At 35.6% G+C, this 19,254-nt stretch overlaps 1 protein-coding gene across 1 annotated transcript in view; it reads right to left on the bottom strand.

Annotated features, from left to right (window-relative positions):
* Window positions 1–18,798, bottom strand: part of LOC135701558 (uncharacterized) — a 45,287-nt gene extending 26,489 nt beyond the window's left edge. The window contains exon 1 of the mRNA XM_065222404.1: window positions 18,329–18,798. Within this exon, the coding sequence (XP_065078476.1) occupies window positions 18,329–18,343 (15 nt within the window). The 5' untranslated portion in view covers window positions 18,344–18,798. The remainder of the gene's footprint in view (window positions 1–18,328) is intronic.
* Window positions 18,799–19,254: the final 456 nt, after the last annotated feature.

Raw genomic sequence — 19,254 nt, forward strand, 5'->3', positions numbered from 1 at the left:
AAGTTGGATGAAACTTCAGGAAGTTAAAAAATGAATTAAAACTTCCGGAAGTTAAATAATGTTTAAAAAATATGTCTCCATTCCCAAGGAATTACCGGAAAGAGCCATCGACTATTCCTCGTTTGATGGGTATCCAATCAAAAAGAGGAAATGCAAACATTAGTCGAAAGAGTATCAAGCATAAGGCATCTCTAGAGATGATTTTTTTTAAATTTTGAAGGCTCAAAAAATATGATACGAAATATATGATAAGATACGAATCTCTCACAAAAAATTTCTCCAGCAGGCAAAAATAATTTTGATTATTTAAAAAATCAGTACAAATCGGTATAAAATCTTATAAATCGGTATTCTGAGGAACCTTATCTGTATATCGGTATCTAGTTCAGAAATCGGTATAAATACCGATAAATCGGTATATCTGGCAACGCTGGTTCCTGGTCAAATAGCGAAACAATAACTAAATTTTAGATTTTACCTCTCAGAATTCCATGGAACTTCAAAAATTCTCGCGTCACTTTTCAAATAGACCAAACTACATTGATCGATTCTGTTCATCGACTCTCTCTTTCGTTAATAACTCGGCTCAAATAACATGTTCAGCTGCTGTTATCGTACAATATGATTAATAATGCTTTTTTAAACCAACTATGTAAAAAAATTAGCCCGAAATATGAATGCAGCCAAGTTATTAACAAAAGAGAGAATCGTTAAATGAAGATAGGACCTAATGAAAAGTGACGAAAGAATTGTTCACTACACGGCAACCGCAAAATATCCAATAATAACTACAAAGTAAGCATTTTCGAGGGAGACTGGGACTACCCATTAAATGAGTAAAATTTTACCCATTTATGAGTAATTACAACTACAAAAACAAGTAGTAAGTTACATTTTTGAGCAACAAATGCTCATAAATGAGTAATATTTTTACTCATTTAATGGGTAGCCCCAAGCATGGTGAGAGGCAATAACACTGTTTAAAAATAATCTTAAAATGTCCTGTTTTGTTATTATTTTTTTCATTATTGACGAAAATTTGTGATTTTTTTTTAATCAGTGTGTTATTCTTTCTGGCATGGAAATCTAGTTTGCTACAACCTTGTCTCATATGTAATTTTGATTAGATGAGCCGTTTTCGTGCTACGATTTATTGAAAAATATCCAAGACGCCATTTTGAAAAAATAGACGTGGGTCAAAATGGTGGTATTCCGGCGCAAGCTGGGTTCGTTCCTTCTAGTGAGCAACTATGTGAAGTTTCATGGAATTCGGAGAGGGATAATTAAAATAGATTCGTGAGTTGGCTTTTCTATGAAATCTTCAGCGCTTTTAGCGCTCATAGTTCTACAAAATGTAACACAATTGTAACGATAAACTTCTGAGATTTGGGTGATAATGTAACATAGACTATTTCTCTTCGTGATGTCAGTGGGGTTTAAAGGGACAAAACTCGACTAGTGCTTTGGTGTTATATTGGAGACCATTCAAAGGGACATAGCCTCCCTTAGTTAGGTGCATAGCTAAAAAGCAAGACCATGTTGGAGATAGCTGGGTTCGATTCCCGGCCCGGTCTAGGAATTTTGCAGATTGGAAAATTTATCAACTTTCCTGCGGATAGAATATGATTGTATCAACAATTATACTAATTCAAAAATGGTACAGGCATCTAAAGCTCTCAATGACTGTGGAAGTGCATCTAGAACACTAAGTTGAGCGCACGCAATAAGCTAATATACGATAAACAATAAGCTTGAAATGCGAAAAACGAACGAGAAGCACGAGGGATTCCTAGAATTTCTTGCAAACAAAATAAAAACAGTCTATATGGCCGCCCAATAGGATCCATAGGATCGGACAACCTTTAAGCAGGAATAATCTTGAACATCAGTTCACATTTTCAGGAAGGTTTCACGTGTGTATTCCCAATCGGATATGATTCACATTCCTACTTCATTGTGCAACCACGTACTTGCACCGACAAACGCAACGTCTAGCCGAGCGAATTGATAAAAAAGAGAACCCCACAAAAGAGCCAGAATATCGACCAGCAGCTGTGGTGCATTCGCCGCTTGCCTATAGATTGGATCGTTCCCATGCGTTCGTTCGCCGTGTTTGATCTCGTGTGGGCTGCCACTGCTGCTGCTGCTGCACACCCAGAGATTGTACATACGCATATAGATAGATAAATCGACTCAGAATTATGCAACCCTACGCAAGTTGATGTTTGGCTCCAATCAAGGTAACGTGTTGCCCCCACGTTTGGAAAGTCAACTCCAACTGCCGTGCGTTCTGCCAAACTTAAAGGAGCACTTTATTTATTTACTTCGTGATCACGAACCTGTCCGGAAAATTATCGCGTCGGAAAGCTAACCCGGGCCGATTGACGACTGGCTATCTCCGTCACCCTGAAGTAGGTTAACTGCCAGGAGAATGATCTGGTTCTGCCTCGAGATGATAGATTAGGCCGGGCGTAGGGAAAACTGTCTCAAAAGGATGCAATGGGACGCGGTATTACTTTATCTAATAGCTGGGTCGTATCGCTCACTCTTGCGATTAACAACTAGTGAGCGCTTGAAGCTAAAGTGCGACTAAGTTTAATCACTTGAGAAAGTGCAAATAACGATGATTGACCAGATCTACTGTGGTGAAGTGGACAGAAAATGCGTTTCAGAATAGTTGGACGCATGCTGGGTGGTGGCGAGTAGCTATCCAGTTTCTGCATGGACATTGAAGGTGGTGATTGTAAAGTTGTTTACCCTTTCTGTTTGAACTTTTCGTCGTAGACGCCAGACGGTTTCAAGTTAAGTAGATTGCTGTTGTAATTGAAGCTGTTAGACAGTGCACATATCAATGGATCTGTTAACACGCGATATTTACTTGTTCTTTGTCTATATGAATTAAATAAATGAAATCCAACTGTGAACTGATGTGGACAATGAATATGATATATTGATTTCTTTATTGCTCCTTTATACGAAGAGACCCAACCCATTCGAGAAGTTTATGTTTCAACAGAAGTTTTAAAATATAAGCTTAATTGATTACCGCATCTACCGATTGAGGTATCATATAGCAAAGTCAGTTAAGGCACGGTGGATTCTATTCCCGGTCCTTCTAGAAATTCTATTGGTTTGGAAATTTTCTCTGGACTTTCCAGGGAATAATAAAAAAAAATTGTGCAGTGGTTAAAATAGAAAGCTCTCAATTAATAAGAGAGTTGAGAGTCGTCAAAATGCTCGCATACACGGTAACCGCAAAATACGAAATTATGACTATATAGTACGCATTTCCGAAGGAATAAAATGTTACTCAATAATGTGCAATTTATACGACTTATAATGATTAACAGTTACTCATTTGTGAGTGAACGTTACTCATCAATGGGTAAAAATTTTTTTGTCCTATTTAGTCCCAGTTACCATGTAAGAAGCGTAAAACGCCAAGATTATGAACACGGTAGCTTGAAGGTACAACTATATTTTTATCGATCCCGTAGACAATCATCTCGATTTTTTAATCAAGATTTAAAGTTTTGATCGTTGACACTAAATCTATTCGTTGACAGCTCGCTCCCATACAAAGCCCACCAAGGGGCGCTAAGACGGTGTACCGAAATTGATGAAATTTAGGATTTCGGATCCATTTTTAATTCAAATAACGAATATATGTTTATCTCAATATCCCTAAAAAAAAATCCAATTATTGGTTTTGTTATGATTTTTGTAAAAAGCGGAACGTTTCTTTCATTTCAAATTAAAACTATGGCAATGATGCCATTCACAATGATGGTGGGACTTTCATCGATCATTAATTTGCTATCTTAGAATTATCTTCCACTTTTCCTAAGCCATTTGTGTGCATTTCAACCTTTCATATTAATTTTCTCCCACATTAGATCATGCTACGCCTTCCGTTATATCGTGATGTAGTCACCGGATCTCATTCTTCTTATTGAATCCTTGAACTTTCAGCAGCTTCCGAATGACGGTAGTTCACTAAATGGAGATGGAAGCTTCCAATTCATTATAATTGATTGCTTCCAAAAGGCAGAGTAAACGATATTTCGGTTCATCGTACACAAATAAAAGTTACTTTCAGTAGGTATCGATCCGAGTTTCAATCCTCTACTTGATCCACCATGACAAGTTTTTTGGTTTGGAGTTGGAAAACCACCGGCTTGCTGTGATTAGGATACAAATTTCCGTGAAATTTTGTAGAGCAAAACAAAAACAACAACGAGTACCGTGTTATGATTATTCGTTTCTGTGGCATTAGGTCACACACACAGTCACTGTCTATGAGCAGTCTCACTAACACTTGTGCTTCAAAGTTCCACCTTTGATTGACAGAGGCGCTGTTATCAGTGACGTTTGACATTTGTATGGGAGAAGGGAACAGTTGCCAGTTTTCTTGGTTTGTAGCCTTTGTTAATGGGTAACAGATTCTCATTAATGGGTAAAAAATTTAATCATTGAATGAGTTAAGCGACTTTGCTTCAAAATGGGTATTTTTTAACCATTAATGGGTATTTTCAAGTTAGCGTGAAGTTCATACCGATATACTGCCATTATACGCATAAGAGTCCCACGGTACATAAGAATTGCATAGAACATGGGACAGTTATGCGTATAACGGCAGTATAGTAGTGAAGCAAATCCAGACCAAATACTAAAAAGAACCAATTTCAGACTTCACCCGCTCCGATGACCATGAAACATTGCAGTTTTGTTCTCTATGAGCAATCATTCAAATTTTTGCTGAATGGCCATTTGGTCCGGTCAACTTTATACAAATCCCTGTTCCTTACTGATATTTCAATGCGTTTTGAGGTCCCCAACAACTGCGCAAAATTTGAACAAATTAAATTATAATCTAGATTTGCGGGAGAATTTTTAATTTTGTATGGGAAAACTTAGTTGAAACAGAACGATCCTCTTCATTTGCTTACCAAAAATCCAAATGTTGCTCAAACTTCACCAAATCTCGGACTAAGATTGAGAACACTTTATCGAAGACTAAAAATCGATTTGATATTTGTACAAAAAGTTATTAATCTTTCACTTTAGACCAAGTGTACCACACGTACCTACAAGCTCACATACGCCTGTAGGTCTGCGCTGTGCAATAGGGCTAAATTTATATAATAATAACTTTTTTTTTTCAGAAGTCTAATCGATTTGCAGTCTTCAACAAAGTTCTTCTCCATAGTATTCCCATTCAGATTTGGTAGAATTTGAGTAACATTTGAATTTTTGGCAAGCAAATGAATAGGTTCGTTTCGTTCCCGATACATTTTCCCATACAAAATTTTAAATTCTCCTGCACATCCAGATCATGACTAAATTCGTTCAAATTTGGCACCGTAGTTGGACACTTTAATACACACCGGAAGAGCAGAAGGGAACAGTGGATTGTCCTTTCCTTTATTTAACGTCGGTCTCTGTTCCGCAATCTAGTGCCAATCACCGACGGTAGGGAACAGTGGATTGTCATCCCCCATACAAACTTGACCCACCCTAATGAACATTTTCATTAGCAATTCCATGCCAAATGACAAACCTATCAGACTTACTCAAAAATAAATCTAAAATTACGTGTAACTCATGAACGCCTGAAGATGCTGTCATGTGCAAAAATGTTGGCTACAACTAATTCTGATAAACTTTGCTACACTACTTTTCGAAAAAAAAAGTGAAGTAAAAAAGGTAGAGTAAAAAACCCGATTTTTAGAGGCAAACTGATTAAAAGCAGAATAATAGCTCAAGAATGGTCGAATGGAAAGACAGAAAGACGGTGACTTGAACAAAGTTGCTTGAAATTGTATTAGTATTCTTGTTATAAAGTTTAATGAGGGTGGTCCTCAATTAAAATTTTAATTATGATTATTATTCTTTTTATTTAAAGTTATAGATGCTTTCAGTCTTCAGCAAAGTTGTAAGTATGTATATCTCTTTATTTGACCATTCTAGAGACATTTTTCTGCTTTTAATTAGGGAGCCTCTAAAACATCAGTGTTTTTATTCTAACTTTTCAGACTTTCAGAACTGTTACCGCCTACATTTTTGCAGGCGTTCATGAGTTACACGTTTTAAGATATAATGGATTGATAAATTTAAAGTGTATTTACTCCATTAAAAAAAAAGTTGTTCCTACAGTTTTAACCTTAGATGTTCGTTATGTGTGGTATTTCAGATGCAGTATCAAGAATAAAATCATCTATCCAACTACTTGAGATATAAACATTATTTTTCCTTGATTTATTTTCCGTACTGAGTTCCAATGCTACCGACGCCAGGCCAGGGAGGCAACTCCCACACCTGGACCATATCGACCCATCAACTCATGGACCGAGGACCAATGGCATTACTTTCCTTTCGAAGGAAGACGTGATCAGGGATTTTCTGCCTCAGAAAATCTCGGCGGTGTCGACTGGGATTGAACCTGGGAGGCCCATTGGGGTGAGGGGCAAACACGCTTACCACTACACCACCGAGATAAATTTAACCATAACTTGAGAATGTTTAGTTATACCAAAATACTTCGTCTAGTCTAGTCTACACATACACAGTTTAGTTATACCAAAATACTTCGTTGAGCAAAAATGTGCGCCATAATTTTCCCTACAAGTCTTCTCAAGAGCACTTTATCAAAATATTTGAAACAATAAAGATTGAATTTAAAAATTGATTTTTTTAGTGGCCATCTAATTAAAAGCAGAAAAATAGTCCAAGCTTGGTCAAATATAGGGATAGATATATAGTATCTTCAGCAAAGTTGCTTTAAATAATTGTTTTTACAACTTTTCCACCAACAACTTGAAACGTTAAAGTTTTAATTTTAATGAAGATCACCCTAATAAACATTTTCATAAAAAGAAGGACCATTTATTTTATCTTCTACTTAGACACCAGCACCCTGAAATTAACAGAAACTAGCGAGTATTTTTTCCTCTATACATATTGTCATTTCAGATAACAGTGCAATGTTTCCTGGGTATTATATGATACATATAATGAGACCTTTACATTATTCTTATATTCAAAGTGTTTTTTTTTATGTTACTTCATACGCGAAGTTAACGATTTCAGAATTGGTTGGAAATGCTAACATGAAGCTTTAGTGTGATGATTTATTAACTAGAGAATGATCTTTAGAAGAGGGTAGGTGGATAGTTCCGTTAGAGTACGGCAGTATGAAAATTGAATAGAAGTTGAAAATGAGCGAAGGGCCATTAATGCGACAGTTTTTAAAGATCGACGCACATTTTTGCCTAACCCGTACGATGTACGCGGGGACTTGAAGTATGTCTCCAAGTCCACAGGCAAAAATGTGCGTCCCTCTTTTTGCTCATAAACTGACTGCGGCTGTGGAATAGTTCTAGCGACGTTTTCATCACTACCTAAAGCCCCACGTTGTGAGAGCATTTCCAGTCGATGGTGTGTTATAATGCAGTTCTTCTTTACCCAACTATTGTGTTGCTCCTCTGTTAAAAACTGTCGCATTAATGGCCCTTCGCTCATTTTCAACTTCTATTCAATTTTCATACTGCCGTACTCTAACGGAACTATCCACCTACCCTCTTCTAAAGATCATTCTCTAGCTAATAAATCATCACACTAAAGCTTCATGTTAGCATTTCCAACCAACTCTGATTATTCTTATGTTTAACATTCAATCACATGCCATATTACTATAATCTCATTGATATAACTCAGAGCGTTTGGTACGGTATGTTAAAGCATCCTTCCACCCATGCATCGTTGTTTGAATAGGGTAGAACACTACTTCGGCCTAATCGCCCATTTTGATCCTATCGAACAGAAAACATCAAATAAATCCATTGTTTCAGAGTTAACAAGACAATTAGGCATTAGGCCTAATATAGAATCCGTAGACCGAGTTTGGGGTACGGAAGGTAAATAAATTTAGAAGTCATATGCATTGAAAATTTTCCATTCTGTGAAAAAAAAATCCACTTGAAACATAAAGGCAAAGGGCTGTTTGTGCTTGGTAGATCTAAGCCCTATTATTATTTCAACTCGAATCATTTCGCAGAATCCTCTTTGCGGCCAATACAACGCAGTAGACCTGGCTGTTCTGGTATTCTGTAAACATCAATATTGACAAGAAAAATGATAAGGCATCATCTAATCTAATCATTTTCCATCATGCTTTCTCGTACTGGTTGCGTTTTTATTAGATCAGACAGAGCGATGTTTCCTGCTAAACAGTTGATTGCCACACTCTGCTCGGCAGGCGGATCAATTATACGTGCCACTTGGGAGTTTCCTAAGGAAAATTGAAAATTTATCTGATCCACTACCACCTCCCGATAGCCTATGCAACCTTATTAGGTAGCAAACATACTTTTGAATATAAAAACTAATAAATGATCCATAACAAATCAAGGTTGCAAATACTCATTTCAGCTAAAATAATGTCTTTCGGAATAATAAAACCAAAAGATGGTATGATGGCATGTTTTACTTGTAACTTATAAGAAGAGGTTACAAAGTATGTTTTTGAAACATAAAACCTGAAAATTTTACTTTCTATGAGTCACAATCAGCGATTTGCTGATCGCTGAGTGAGTGAGTGAGTGAGTTAGTCAGAGTGTGAAGAATCGCTGATTGTGAATCTCATGAAGTGAAATAAACAGATTTAATATGTCAAACACATTCTTTGCAACCTCTTCTTGTATCTTACCAATTCAAAATATGCTCATGGCATCTAATTATTTCATAATTAAAAAAACATTGTTTTAGCTGAAATGAGATTTTGCAATCTTGTAACAAATTTATAAACGCTCATTAAAAACACCCAAATGATACATAAAACCCCAGTGAAAATCCCTTAAAATGTGTGAATGATCCATAAAAAATATCAATATGATCCATATTTTTAGTAAAATTTAGCGACACAATTGTAAAAATTTACCGCTAAATATCTAATGAACGAGCATTGAAATTGTAAGCATTACCCATACACACATTGCAAATGATCCATAAAACATTCAGCAATGAACATTAGACTAATGAAAGTGATCCATAGAAAATAAGGTTCGCAATCTTAAAAATATAAGCATGATGCATAAATTAGACAAATACTGTTCATGTTTTGGACACTAACTTGTTGCAATTTTGTTCCATAAACCTTGAAAAGATGTTTCATTACTACGTAGCTTCTTATATTTAATGACATGCCCGTGTTTTTTGAGTTAGAAGTGCGAAGCGACGGGTAAGCGTCTAGAATTAGCTTCCAAAAAACTTCTATAATAATCTTCTTAGCACTCTGAACACGATGCCTCTGGTCAAATGTGTAACGGCAAACCATTTCAAATCCATGGTGCCCTAAAGCCCTATGAAACTAAAGATTTTAAAGACAAAGACTTATTCGGTACGAATAGGTTTAAAATCTATTGAGAAATGAGTATTCAAGCATTACCAATTTTCCGTTTCACATTTTACCGGTTGCATCGTGTTAGGAGTGTTAAGAAGCATCCTAAGGAATATTTTTAGAAGCTTCTTTTAGATGCTTATTCTAAATGCTCGCCCATCTTTCTGCTCTTCTGACAAAAAAAAAACACGGGAAGAATAGTAAACCAGACTAGCTACGCAGTAATGGGGCAATTTTCCAAGGTTAATGGATCAAATAAAAAAAAAATATTGTCCAAAACATGAACAGTATATGTCTAATTTATGGATCGTGTCTATATTTTTAAGTACGCAAGCTTGATTTTCTATGGATCATTTTCATTAGTTTAAGGTTCATTGCTGAATGTTTTATGGATCATTTTCAATATGTTTATGGCTAATTCGTGCAATTTCAATGCTCATTCTTTAGAAACTTAGCAGTACATTTTTACAATTGTGTTGCTAAATTTTACATAAAATATGGATCATATTGATATTTTTTAAGGATCATTCACACTTCTTAAGAGATTTCCTGCGGTGTTTTATGGATCATTTGAATGTTTTTAAAGAACGTGTTTCAATATTTTATGGATCGTTTTATCAATTCTTAAGGTGCATACTTAGGGCTGTCTTATTAGATCTAATTTTAACAGGGTATCATCATCATTACCATTTTCCCATCACTCTCTCTCTCTCTTCTGAAAGTTAATTGATCTGCAAATAGCCTCTGATTAGCTTAAAATTGCATAAACGGCATGGTATTTCAATGTAATCATCAAAATTCTATTTATAAGCACTTATCAACGTAGAACATTTCAAGGATTCAATTCAGAGGTGGATCATGCATAGCCCACATAGTTAGCAAAGCAGAGCAATGAGGTGAAAAAAAAATGATATTTAACATTTCAAATTCATGGAACGCATTATACTATTGGATGTGACATTTACTTTCTACAACCTCACAGTGTGTAGGATGTTATCAAATTAATTTGTCGCTTCCATAAGTTCACTGTTTCCAGTTGAAGGCTCAATTTCCGTGCTGAAGGATAAATCAAACACCAAGCAGTCATTTGAGATAGAAAATTCTGCACCAACGACCGCACGGATATCCTGCTGTGAGTTTTAACGTCCACCGAAATGCGATATAACTTTCCAACATCGTTGTTTGACGGGTTAAACTATAGTGCTAGTGCAAACAACTGGTCGGTCACGGTCAGGGGCGAAACGACCAACCGAGGGATGTTTTTAGGTTTGCTGTATAGTTTTTTAGACGAAGTGTATAAATGATTCGACGAAAAAAGCAACCACCGTGATTTAAACCGTTGCAGCTTTTTAATGGTCACGGTGATCAAAAACCACACCAGGCTTGGAAGCAGTGGAATTGAAATACACTGCAGTGCAAACAAACACACACACATACACACGATTACATTTTTTTAGATCGATTTCTCTGCAACCACTGCATCAAATTGAACACAACCAGCGCCAAATGAAAGGTATCAGCGTCCATTCCGGCGTTAAATCCGGAGATAGAGACATGGCCGAAACATGTTCCAGTGTTCACGAGACTTGCACCAGAAATTCCTATAGCCGAATCTCCGGGGAAGAAACCTAAATCTGTCATGAACTAATTAAAATGCATCTTCAAGAAAGTAGCTTGAAATTAACTCAATTACCTTTGCCATTTATGTTCAAAAACAGTGAATGATAGTTTATGAATATGAATACATTTTTTATTTGCGATTTCTCATGATATACATCGAACTGGTTACAGCTACCGATATAAATTAGGGTGGGCGAGCCAGTAGTGGAGGTACTAAGCCAATTTATCAATTAAAAAAAATTCGATGTACACACAATTGGTATACGTCAATCTATAGCTTCCAACCTGTGTTTTGATAGAAAAATATTAAATTGTAATAAAATTGCATAAAATTTTAGAAAAATCGTCCTCCATTAATAGGAACACTGTTCCAGTAGTTGTGATATTTGCTAACTTTGGTTCCTATAATAGTGGAATGCGTTGGTTTCTTATGGGTTCCACTATTATAGGAACACTACCGCAAGGAGTGAAAATCTTAAGGAAAATTAATTATTTCCCGTCACTTTTGGACATATTTTAAGTTTTAAATATGCAAATATGCTTTATTTCAGGAGAGCTACCGATGAAAAATAATCTTATCCGGATCCTCCTCACTATTTCGGCACAACCTCCATACCGCAACTATAGGTACACCACTATTACTGGAACACCTACCCTACTTAACCCCTTTTTGTCCACCTAAAATATTCATAAGTGTTACAAGTAATCAAGAGTTAATGAACAATCAACAAAGCATCCTATTACACTAGCAACCCAGCAATCTGATGCTATTATAATTTTCAACAATGTCAGGAATGCTCACGAACCCCCAACATTTGCCAGAAAACTTACTACTAACTTAAGGTATCTTCCAAATAAGCTTCAAGATTGCATTTATTTTTGTCAAATGGTTAATTCAGTCCTCTATATCCGTAATACGCGCGCGAGGCTCAAACCTTTGTAGACTACTTTTTTTAGGTAACCTACTATTAAATAAAATATTAAAATAGTTTTTGCAGTGCTACAATAATTTTTAAAAAGTCGTTATGACAGCTATCCATATAAAATAATCCGTTAAAACTTCGTCAAGATACCTAATTTGTCATTTCATAAAAAAAATCACTGAATAACTGTTCAAAAGACAGTTTTAACGTGTGTAATGCAGTGTCTTTTAAATTCTGCAAGTGTTGCTGAATGTTTTATATGTCTATGCATCGAATTGAAAACATTTATTCCTTTATAATACAATGAATTTTGTGAAGCACAAGTCAAGAAATGTGGTGTTCTTATTTAAACCGCATTTCTAGTATTATATCTATGAAAGTCACTTCTCCTTTCGTTAACTACTTTAAAAATGAACACAATAGTCAAATATATAATTCTTTGCTTGACCGACAACCATTTTAAAGCGTCTTGCATCAAAGTTGAGGAAGTGAATCTATTACATCTCAAAATCGAACGCATTATTTTATTCTACAAGCGCTGTAATCTCGATATTTGTGTTGCATTGGCCAAAAATAAAATGGAAGGGCAAAAGTCTAGACGAGAAGAGATGATTGATTTGTATAGCTGTATTTTACTGGCAACAGTTAAATCGTTTTTCAGTCGACATAGAATTCCATACTTCTTGGCAATTTTCTTGATGACATTGTCAATGTGAGAGTTGAACTTAAGTGAGTCATCAATAATCACGCCAAGATATTTAATCTCCCGAGTGCGATCAATAGTCTCATCATCAATTACAACGGAGACGTTCTCATTTACTCGATTCCGCGAAATTACCATGAATTTAGTTTTACTTTTTTACTTATATTAAATCTCAAATGCTTATACTTCAACGATCTACTTAGAGAATAGATTTCTTCATTCAAGTGTGAAACAGCATCATCTAAATTTTTAGCTGAAATGAATAACACAGTATCATCTGCAAAAAGATTAATGTCGCAATATCGCAAAACACGTCGCAAATCATTAATATGCATATTAAATAAAAGGGGCCCTAATACACTTCCCTGGGGCACTCTAAGGTTATTCCCCACGGGATTCGAATTTGAATCATTAAAATAGTTTTTTGAGTTCAGTCACACAAATAGCTTGCAAACCATTTATATGCAGTACTTGTAATTCCAAAGCGCTTGATTGATCGTAAATATAAGGGCCTAGAAATTGTTTCAAAAGGGCGTTTAAGATCCAAAAAACCGCAACAATTGTATCTTTACACTCCAAGTCATTTGTCCACTTCACTAAAACCAAATTCAACGCGGTTTCACAAAAATGACCTTCCCGATATCCCGATTGTTCTGGTATCAACAAACTATTACTATTTAAATAGGGTAAATTATGGCTTCGGCACCCATTGACTGTTTTCGGTAACCAAAATTGAAACGTTTATTTCACTGTATTTTCCCATCAAAACTCTTCGCTGAATGTATTAAGCCGATTCCTTACCTTTTCAGCTTCAATCTGATTACATTTTTACGACTGTGAATTCCTGTTATACCATATTTTTCTTTAAATGAAACATACATACTACAAAATACGGCTGATTTCGAGTTGCCGATAATAGAACAGCTGGTTAACACGCAGTTCAAATGGAAAGGGTGCCGAAGAAAAAGAGACTGCCGACAATAGTCACTCTCACCTGAGAAGTTTGGAGCGTTGTAAAAACATGTTCAACCCGGTTTGATCAATTCTGTCGATTGGAATTGGTAGAACAGCAAGTAGCAGATAAATGTCAACAAACAAACCTGTCATGTATGTGTGTGATGCTGATAAATCGCTAATAGAAGTTCGGACGCTGCTTAGATTGACGAAAATACGTCCAACAGCTGGCCTTTACCAACAAGTTCTAAAATTTTCTCTAATGTGTGCAACATGTTGATGGGACAAAACTCTTCGGCCTTAATTGTTCCAGCAACTTTTTGAATAAGAACCACTAAGGATTCCTTCCAAATTTGTTGCACATGTCCAGTTTGCAATGATTCATTAACAAGGTCCAGCAAGATGTGGCCAATGACATGAAAGCGATCTTGAATAACTCTAGCATTAACATTGTCTACTCCAGCCGATTCTCCTTATGCAAAATACATAACTCTAACTTCATATAATGTAATTGGGTGAAAGCCTTCAAATCTACAATTACTATTAATTGGCTGTTTTATTTCGTCAGGTTCATCGATCAATTCAATGGATTGATTAATCAATAAAAAACTGTAAAACTAAATAATCATTAAACTTATATGCAATTACTTTATCTGACTGTTCTAATGTGCAATTAAAAGATATTATTAGGTTTATTTTTACTTATTACGCGCGATTGTGTTCCTTTTTCAATGATTGCAGGGCTGGTAGTGGGTATGTGATGTGATACTAGTGACTTTAGTGACTAAAATTACAAAAATAGTGGCCAAATAGTGACTTTTAAACAATAAAAAAGTGACAAATAGTAACATTTATTGATCGGAAATATATGGTTCCAATCATCCATTGATAAGTATGAATTGAATTCCTCACTATACAGATCACGAATTTGTTGGTCTAGGATTTAAAATCTCGATCGTGAAAAATTAGAGATTTAGGAATACATTTTGGAGCTTTTTTTTTTTGCATTGCCGTAATTTTAGTATGGAAGAAATACTATACAATTCAATGGACTTAAAATGAATTTCAAGGTTGTATGACATGATTTTTTTTTTCGATACTTGGACAAATACCAAAGCTACCGGGGGTCAAAGATTATTCAATTTTCTGACATTTGAACAAATGTCGAGAGGTTGAAAATTTTCCTAGACCCTTTTTTGACATTATACACTAAACCAACGGGAAAGGTATTTTTTATCTTAAAATTTAGGCAACCTCTTCAAAATAGGAATCCACGTAGGTTCACGTGCCAAACATACAATTCAATGGCATGGTAATGAATTCCACTCGATTCACTGGTCCAGTCCACATGTCATGCTGGTGAAGGTCAAGTGAAATTCACGTAAGTTTTTCGTGATTTCGTGGTATGGAAATTTTCTCGTCGTATTTGTAATTCAAAAATGGCGAAAGAGGAAAGTGTCCATTCGTAGTTTTTGGACGAGTTGGAATTTCCAGGCTTCTTCATGTTTTCAAGTGTAAGTTTTATAATGTTTATAAATTAAAACTCATTTATAAATTAAAATGAAATTGCAGAATACGGGAATGGATTTTTCGAGGTGGTACTGCTAACAATCAACAATTGACGAACTATAAGTGTGCTACTATAAAGTTAATGTACTTCAATTTTGAGATCATCAGAGCCAATTATTAAATAATGTAAATTAGTGAATTTTCCTAGAATTAATTCATTTAATAACCAAATAAATCGAAATATACATCTATAGTCTATCACTTATTCACTTAATTATTACTGAAAAATTCAGTAACATTTACTTGCTAATTCCCGTAACTTTTAAGTGATCTTCAACATCGGAAAGTTCAATAAAGTTTACGTAAAAATCAATTGATGTGAATCACACAAATCCCCCAAAACATGTAATATTCACCTGCAAAGTATGATGGCATATATCTACGCGCCTATTCAGGTGAATTTTACGAAAGTTTTTGTTGAAGTGCAGGCTTAGATAACTTTGAAGATCTCAATGTAAAATAGCCGGTATATTGGGTCTTAGACTTTTTTCGAAATCTCTGAAAATTTATGATAGGTCTATTACGATTTCAAGATAATAAAAAAATCAAAATATTAGAGCTCTCTGAGTTTTTAATGTCAAATTCTTTACTCTCAACATAGGTCGTAAAAAAGTGACTTTAGTGACTAAATTTTAAGGAATACTGACTTTAGTGACTTTTTGATGAAAAAAGTGACTTTTAAGTGACTGACTTGAAAATAGTGACCAAGTCACTAAAAAGTGACATGCTACCAGCCCTGTGATTGTCATTATGTGATCTACAAAACTTTTTCTACCATTTGTCCCTTTTTCCGTTTAAGACGCAAAAGATCCAAATTGTACCAGTTGTTCGAGTTTTTCAATGAAACAAACTTTTGCTTAACTAGTTGATTGGAACACGTTTTCGAAGCATTATTAGATTCATCTAAGTTACCGGCCACGAATGGAAAATCCACGCTTCTTTCCACAAGATTTGAAACAGCTTGTTTCGAATATTTCCTCCTGCCCTTCAATTTTACTAAATTATCGTTATCGTTAACATGGTCCAAGACATTAATCACTAAGGTCTCATGATCAGTTATTTTCAAATCAGTATCCGTAACTGAACAAATAGAATCAAAATTGGAATAAACGTGGTCAATTAAAGCTCTACTGTCCCTGGAAATACGCTTATACTCATTTACCGTTTGCTTTAAATTGAAAAACTCAGCTAAACAATTCAAATGATTCGAATAGGGTTGTCACGCAAATTAATATTAAAATCACCAGCTAATATATTTAGTTTACTAAAATCAAGAAATGTCTCGAGTCAGTTCTCTAAAACTTCACCAAAACGCTGGTCACTAGAACTGGGAGAATGATACAAACCACCATAATTACCCATCTTCATGCCACGCACGCTGAAGAAAGCATGTTTTACTTAAGAAAGTATGTTTGTTTCTTTTTTAAAAGAATTTGCTTGTAGTTTTTTTTTAAATAAATTATGTCGTATTTGAATAAAAATTAGTTTATAAAAAAGCATATAAATTCAACCATTTCAAAAGGGCGTATTTATAAAGTAAACTGAAAACTCATTCATGAAATAACGGTTTTTTATTCCTCAGAAATATCAATACAGTCAACTCCCTAATTTAAGAATTGCTATTTTTTTATGATGAACTTGATGATCCCATGAATATGGAACCATCAAATTCACCATCAGAAAAAATCACATTTTTAAATTCCTTAACATAAACCAAACAAAGAGCTTTTCGAGTGTGATTATTTATTCCCTTTTAAATTCGTTATAATTGCTTATCTTTTGACAGATACGTGTATAACGTGTACTACTTGCAGACTTTATCAGTGCCAAGTACTCAACACCACTTGGCACTGATGAACTGTCAAAAGATAAGCAATTGTAATGGAATTAAATGAAATAAATCAACACACTCAAAGAGCTCTTCATAAAGGGATTCCGTTAGGAGGTTCGACAAAATTAAAAGATTGCTAAACCATTTATTTAATTGTCTGTTTAGCAATTATATCACGGTGTATCAGAAAGAAAAAAAAACTAGCATACAACGAAAGAGGGACACCTAAGATTTCGTTTAGTGGGTGTTTCAACGATACTGATTTGTTTTTATGATAATGATATCTTACCAAAGAGAACGGAAATTTTTCATTAATTAATCAAGCTTGAAAATTTAAATTTTAATAAGGTGAATTTGTATGGCTTTATTGAAGAATTTTTCAGCCTTAAAGGCTGATTCGCTTCTGGGTCAATACATATATGCAGTTTGCGACATGATTTAAAAAAATCAACCAGGAATGAAATCCCATAACGTGATTGCGTGTATTCCCGGATGGCGAAACACCTGATCTCGTGTGCATCTAGCTCTTTTCAGCGGAAGAAGTAAAGATACGGATTCTAGCTGAAACCCGTCAACGAAACTTTGCTTTCAATTATTTTATGCAGTTTCACTGACTTCCGACTGTAGACGCACACTTTAACTACGGCACGTTCTGATGGAAAACAGTGTTTCGAGATTTCTCAGAGTTGGCAAAAGTTCAGGAGAAGTTTCTGCGTTTTGCGTAACATTATTTACGGTTGACTTCTAAGCTTGTTCCAACATCTTGTCACGTGCGTTCATTAGTGGCAAATACTGTCAGACACAATTTACTGCTCTTGAGCTATTTCCATCACCCTTTCTAAATAAAACCTCGCAGCCTTTTACAAACGCACGTTTCCTTTTTTTTTATTTCTTCTAAGTTTATACCGGTAGTTCTAAAAATATACGCTTGTCCTCACTTCTCAGCAGGAGTTGTATTGAAGCTGGTCGCAAAGTTCCTTCCTTGTCCATTTGTCCACCGTAAATGTTGATGAAATAATGTTTAACCTTCCATTATATCATTCATCATTCATGTGCCTGCTGAAAGGCTTCTTCCATTTCACAACCACAAGGCGCATCGGAATGGCTTTAATTGGGACAGCAGATCTCCTCCAACTGCTCGTTACACACACTCAATAAATCGAATAGCAAAAACCTGTCGACTAGACCGTTTGATTGCCACCACCGTCGAAACAATGCATCAATAAAACAACCTTCACGACCAGGTGTCATTATAAATGAATAAAATCCTATGCAAAAAGGAGCAAATCGTCGATGATCCGCTTTTCCAGATCGCGCAGGTTACACTTTACCATTATTCGATTCATGATTCGGAATGGATGCTTTCGGCTGTTGCTGCTACTGCTGCTGATGATGTTCAAGCGCGGGATCGCTGGAGGCAACCGTGTGTTGATTTAACCTTTTTCTGACACACTAAACTGCACTGACTGTCTGTCTGCACCCACACGGTTGATCACGTTTTTTCCGTTGCACTTTGGAGGCCCGGTTCTTCTACTTCATGATGCTTCCAGCGCGAAGATTCCAATCGACGACAATACAAATGGTTATTGCTTAAGGTTTTCGTACTCCGGATGGCACTGCACGGTTGAATTCAATTATGAATGTTATGATTTTTTTGCTTCGAAATTTGTCCAAATTTGGAATCACATAATTCACGACTTCGCCACAGTCCCACAGCAATAGAACGAATCGATCTAGTTAGAACCGCATTGCAAACAACCGAATTTAACGATAGAACGTGACAACGGCTCCACCGAACAGACCTATTACAGGTTGGAGGTACAAATTTGTACTGAAAATGCTAGATCCAAACAAGTTCACTTTATAATAGTATATTTTGCTTCTGCGCTGCGTACTGCACCTTTTTGGCTCCACAGCTCCATCGTTCGGCGGTTCGTTACTTCTAGTGCCTCGTGATCTCTCTTCTAGTCTCTCAATTCTCTGCGCTCGTTGGGCCTTCTAGGCCGGAGACCGGCAAATGTGCAGATTGTTTGTTTTGTTTTTCGTCGTCACCATTCAGGCAAAATGGTTTATTTTTTTTCACATTCTCTCACACCGATCGGCACTTCGGACATTTATTGATGACAATGAAATAATTATTCATTTCAAAAGCTGTTGAGCCCACTGGACAATTAAATAATTAAAGCGATAGGATGTCCACGGCAAATATAAACAAATAAAAAACTATAGAAACATGATACAAAACAGCAAAGTTTGT

Source organism: Ochlerotatus camptorhynchus, unplaced genomic scaffold (assembly GCF_037179485.1).
Source record: "Ochlerotatus camptorhynchus isolate MF236.1 unplaced genomic scaffold, CSIRO-AGI_Acam_v1.1 ptg000014l, whole genome shotgun sequence".
NCBI lineage: Eukaryota > Metazoa > Arthropoda > Insecta > Diptera > Culicidae > Ochlerotatus > Ochlerotatus camptorhynchus.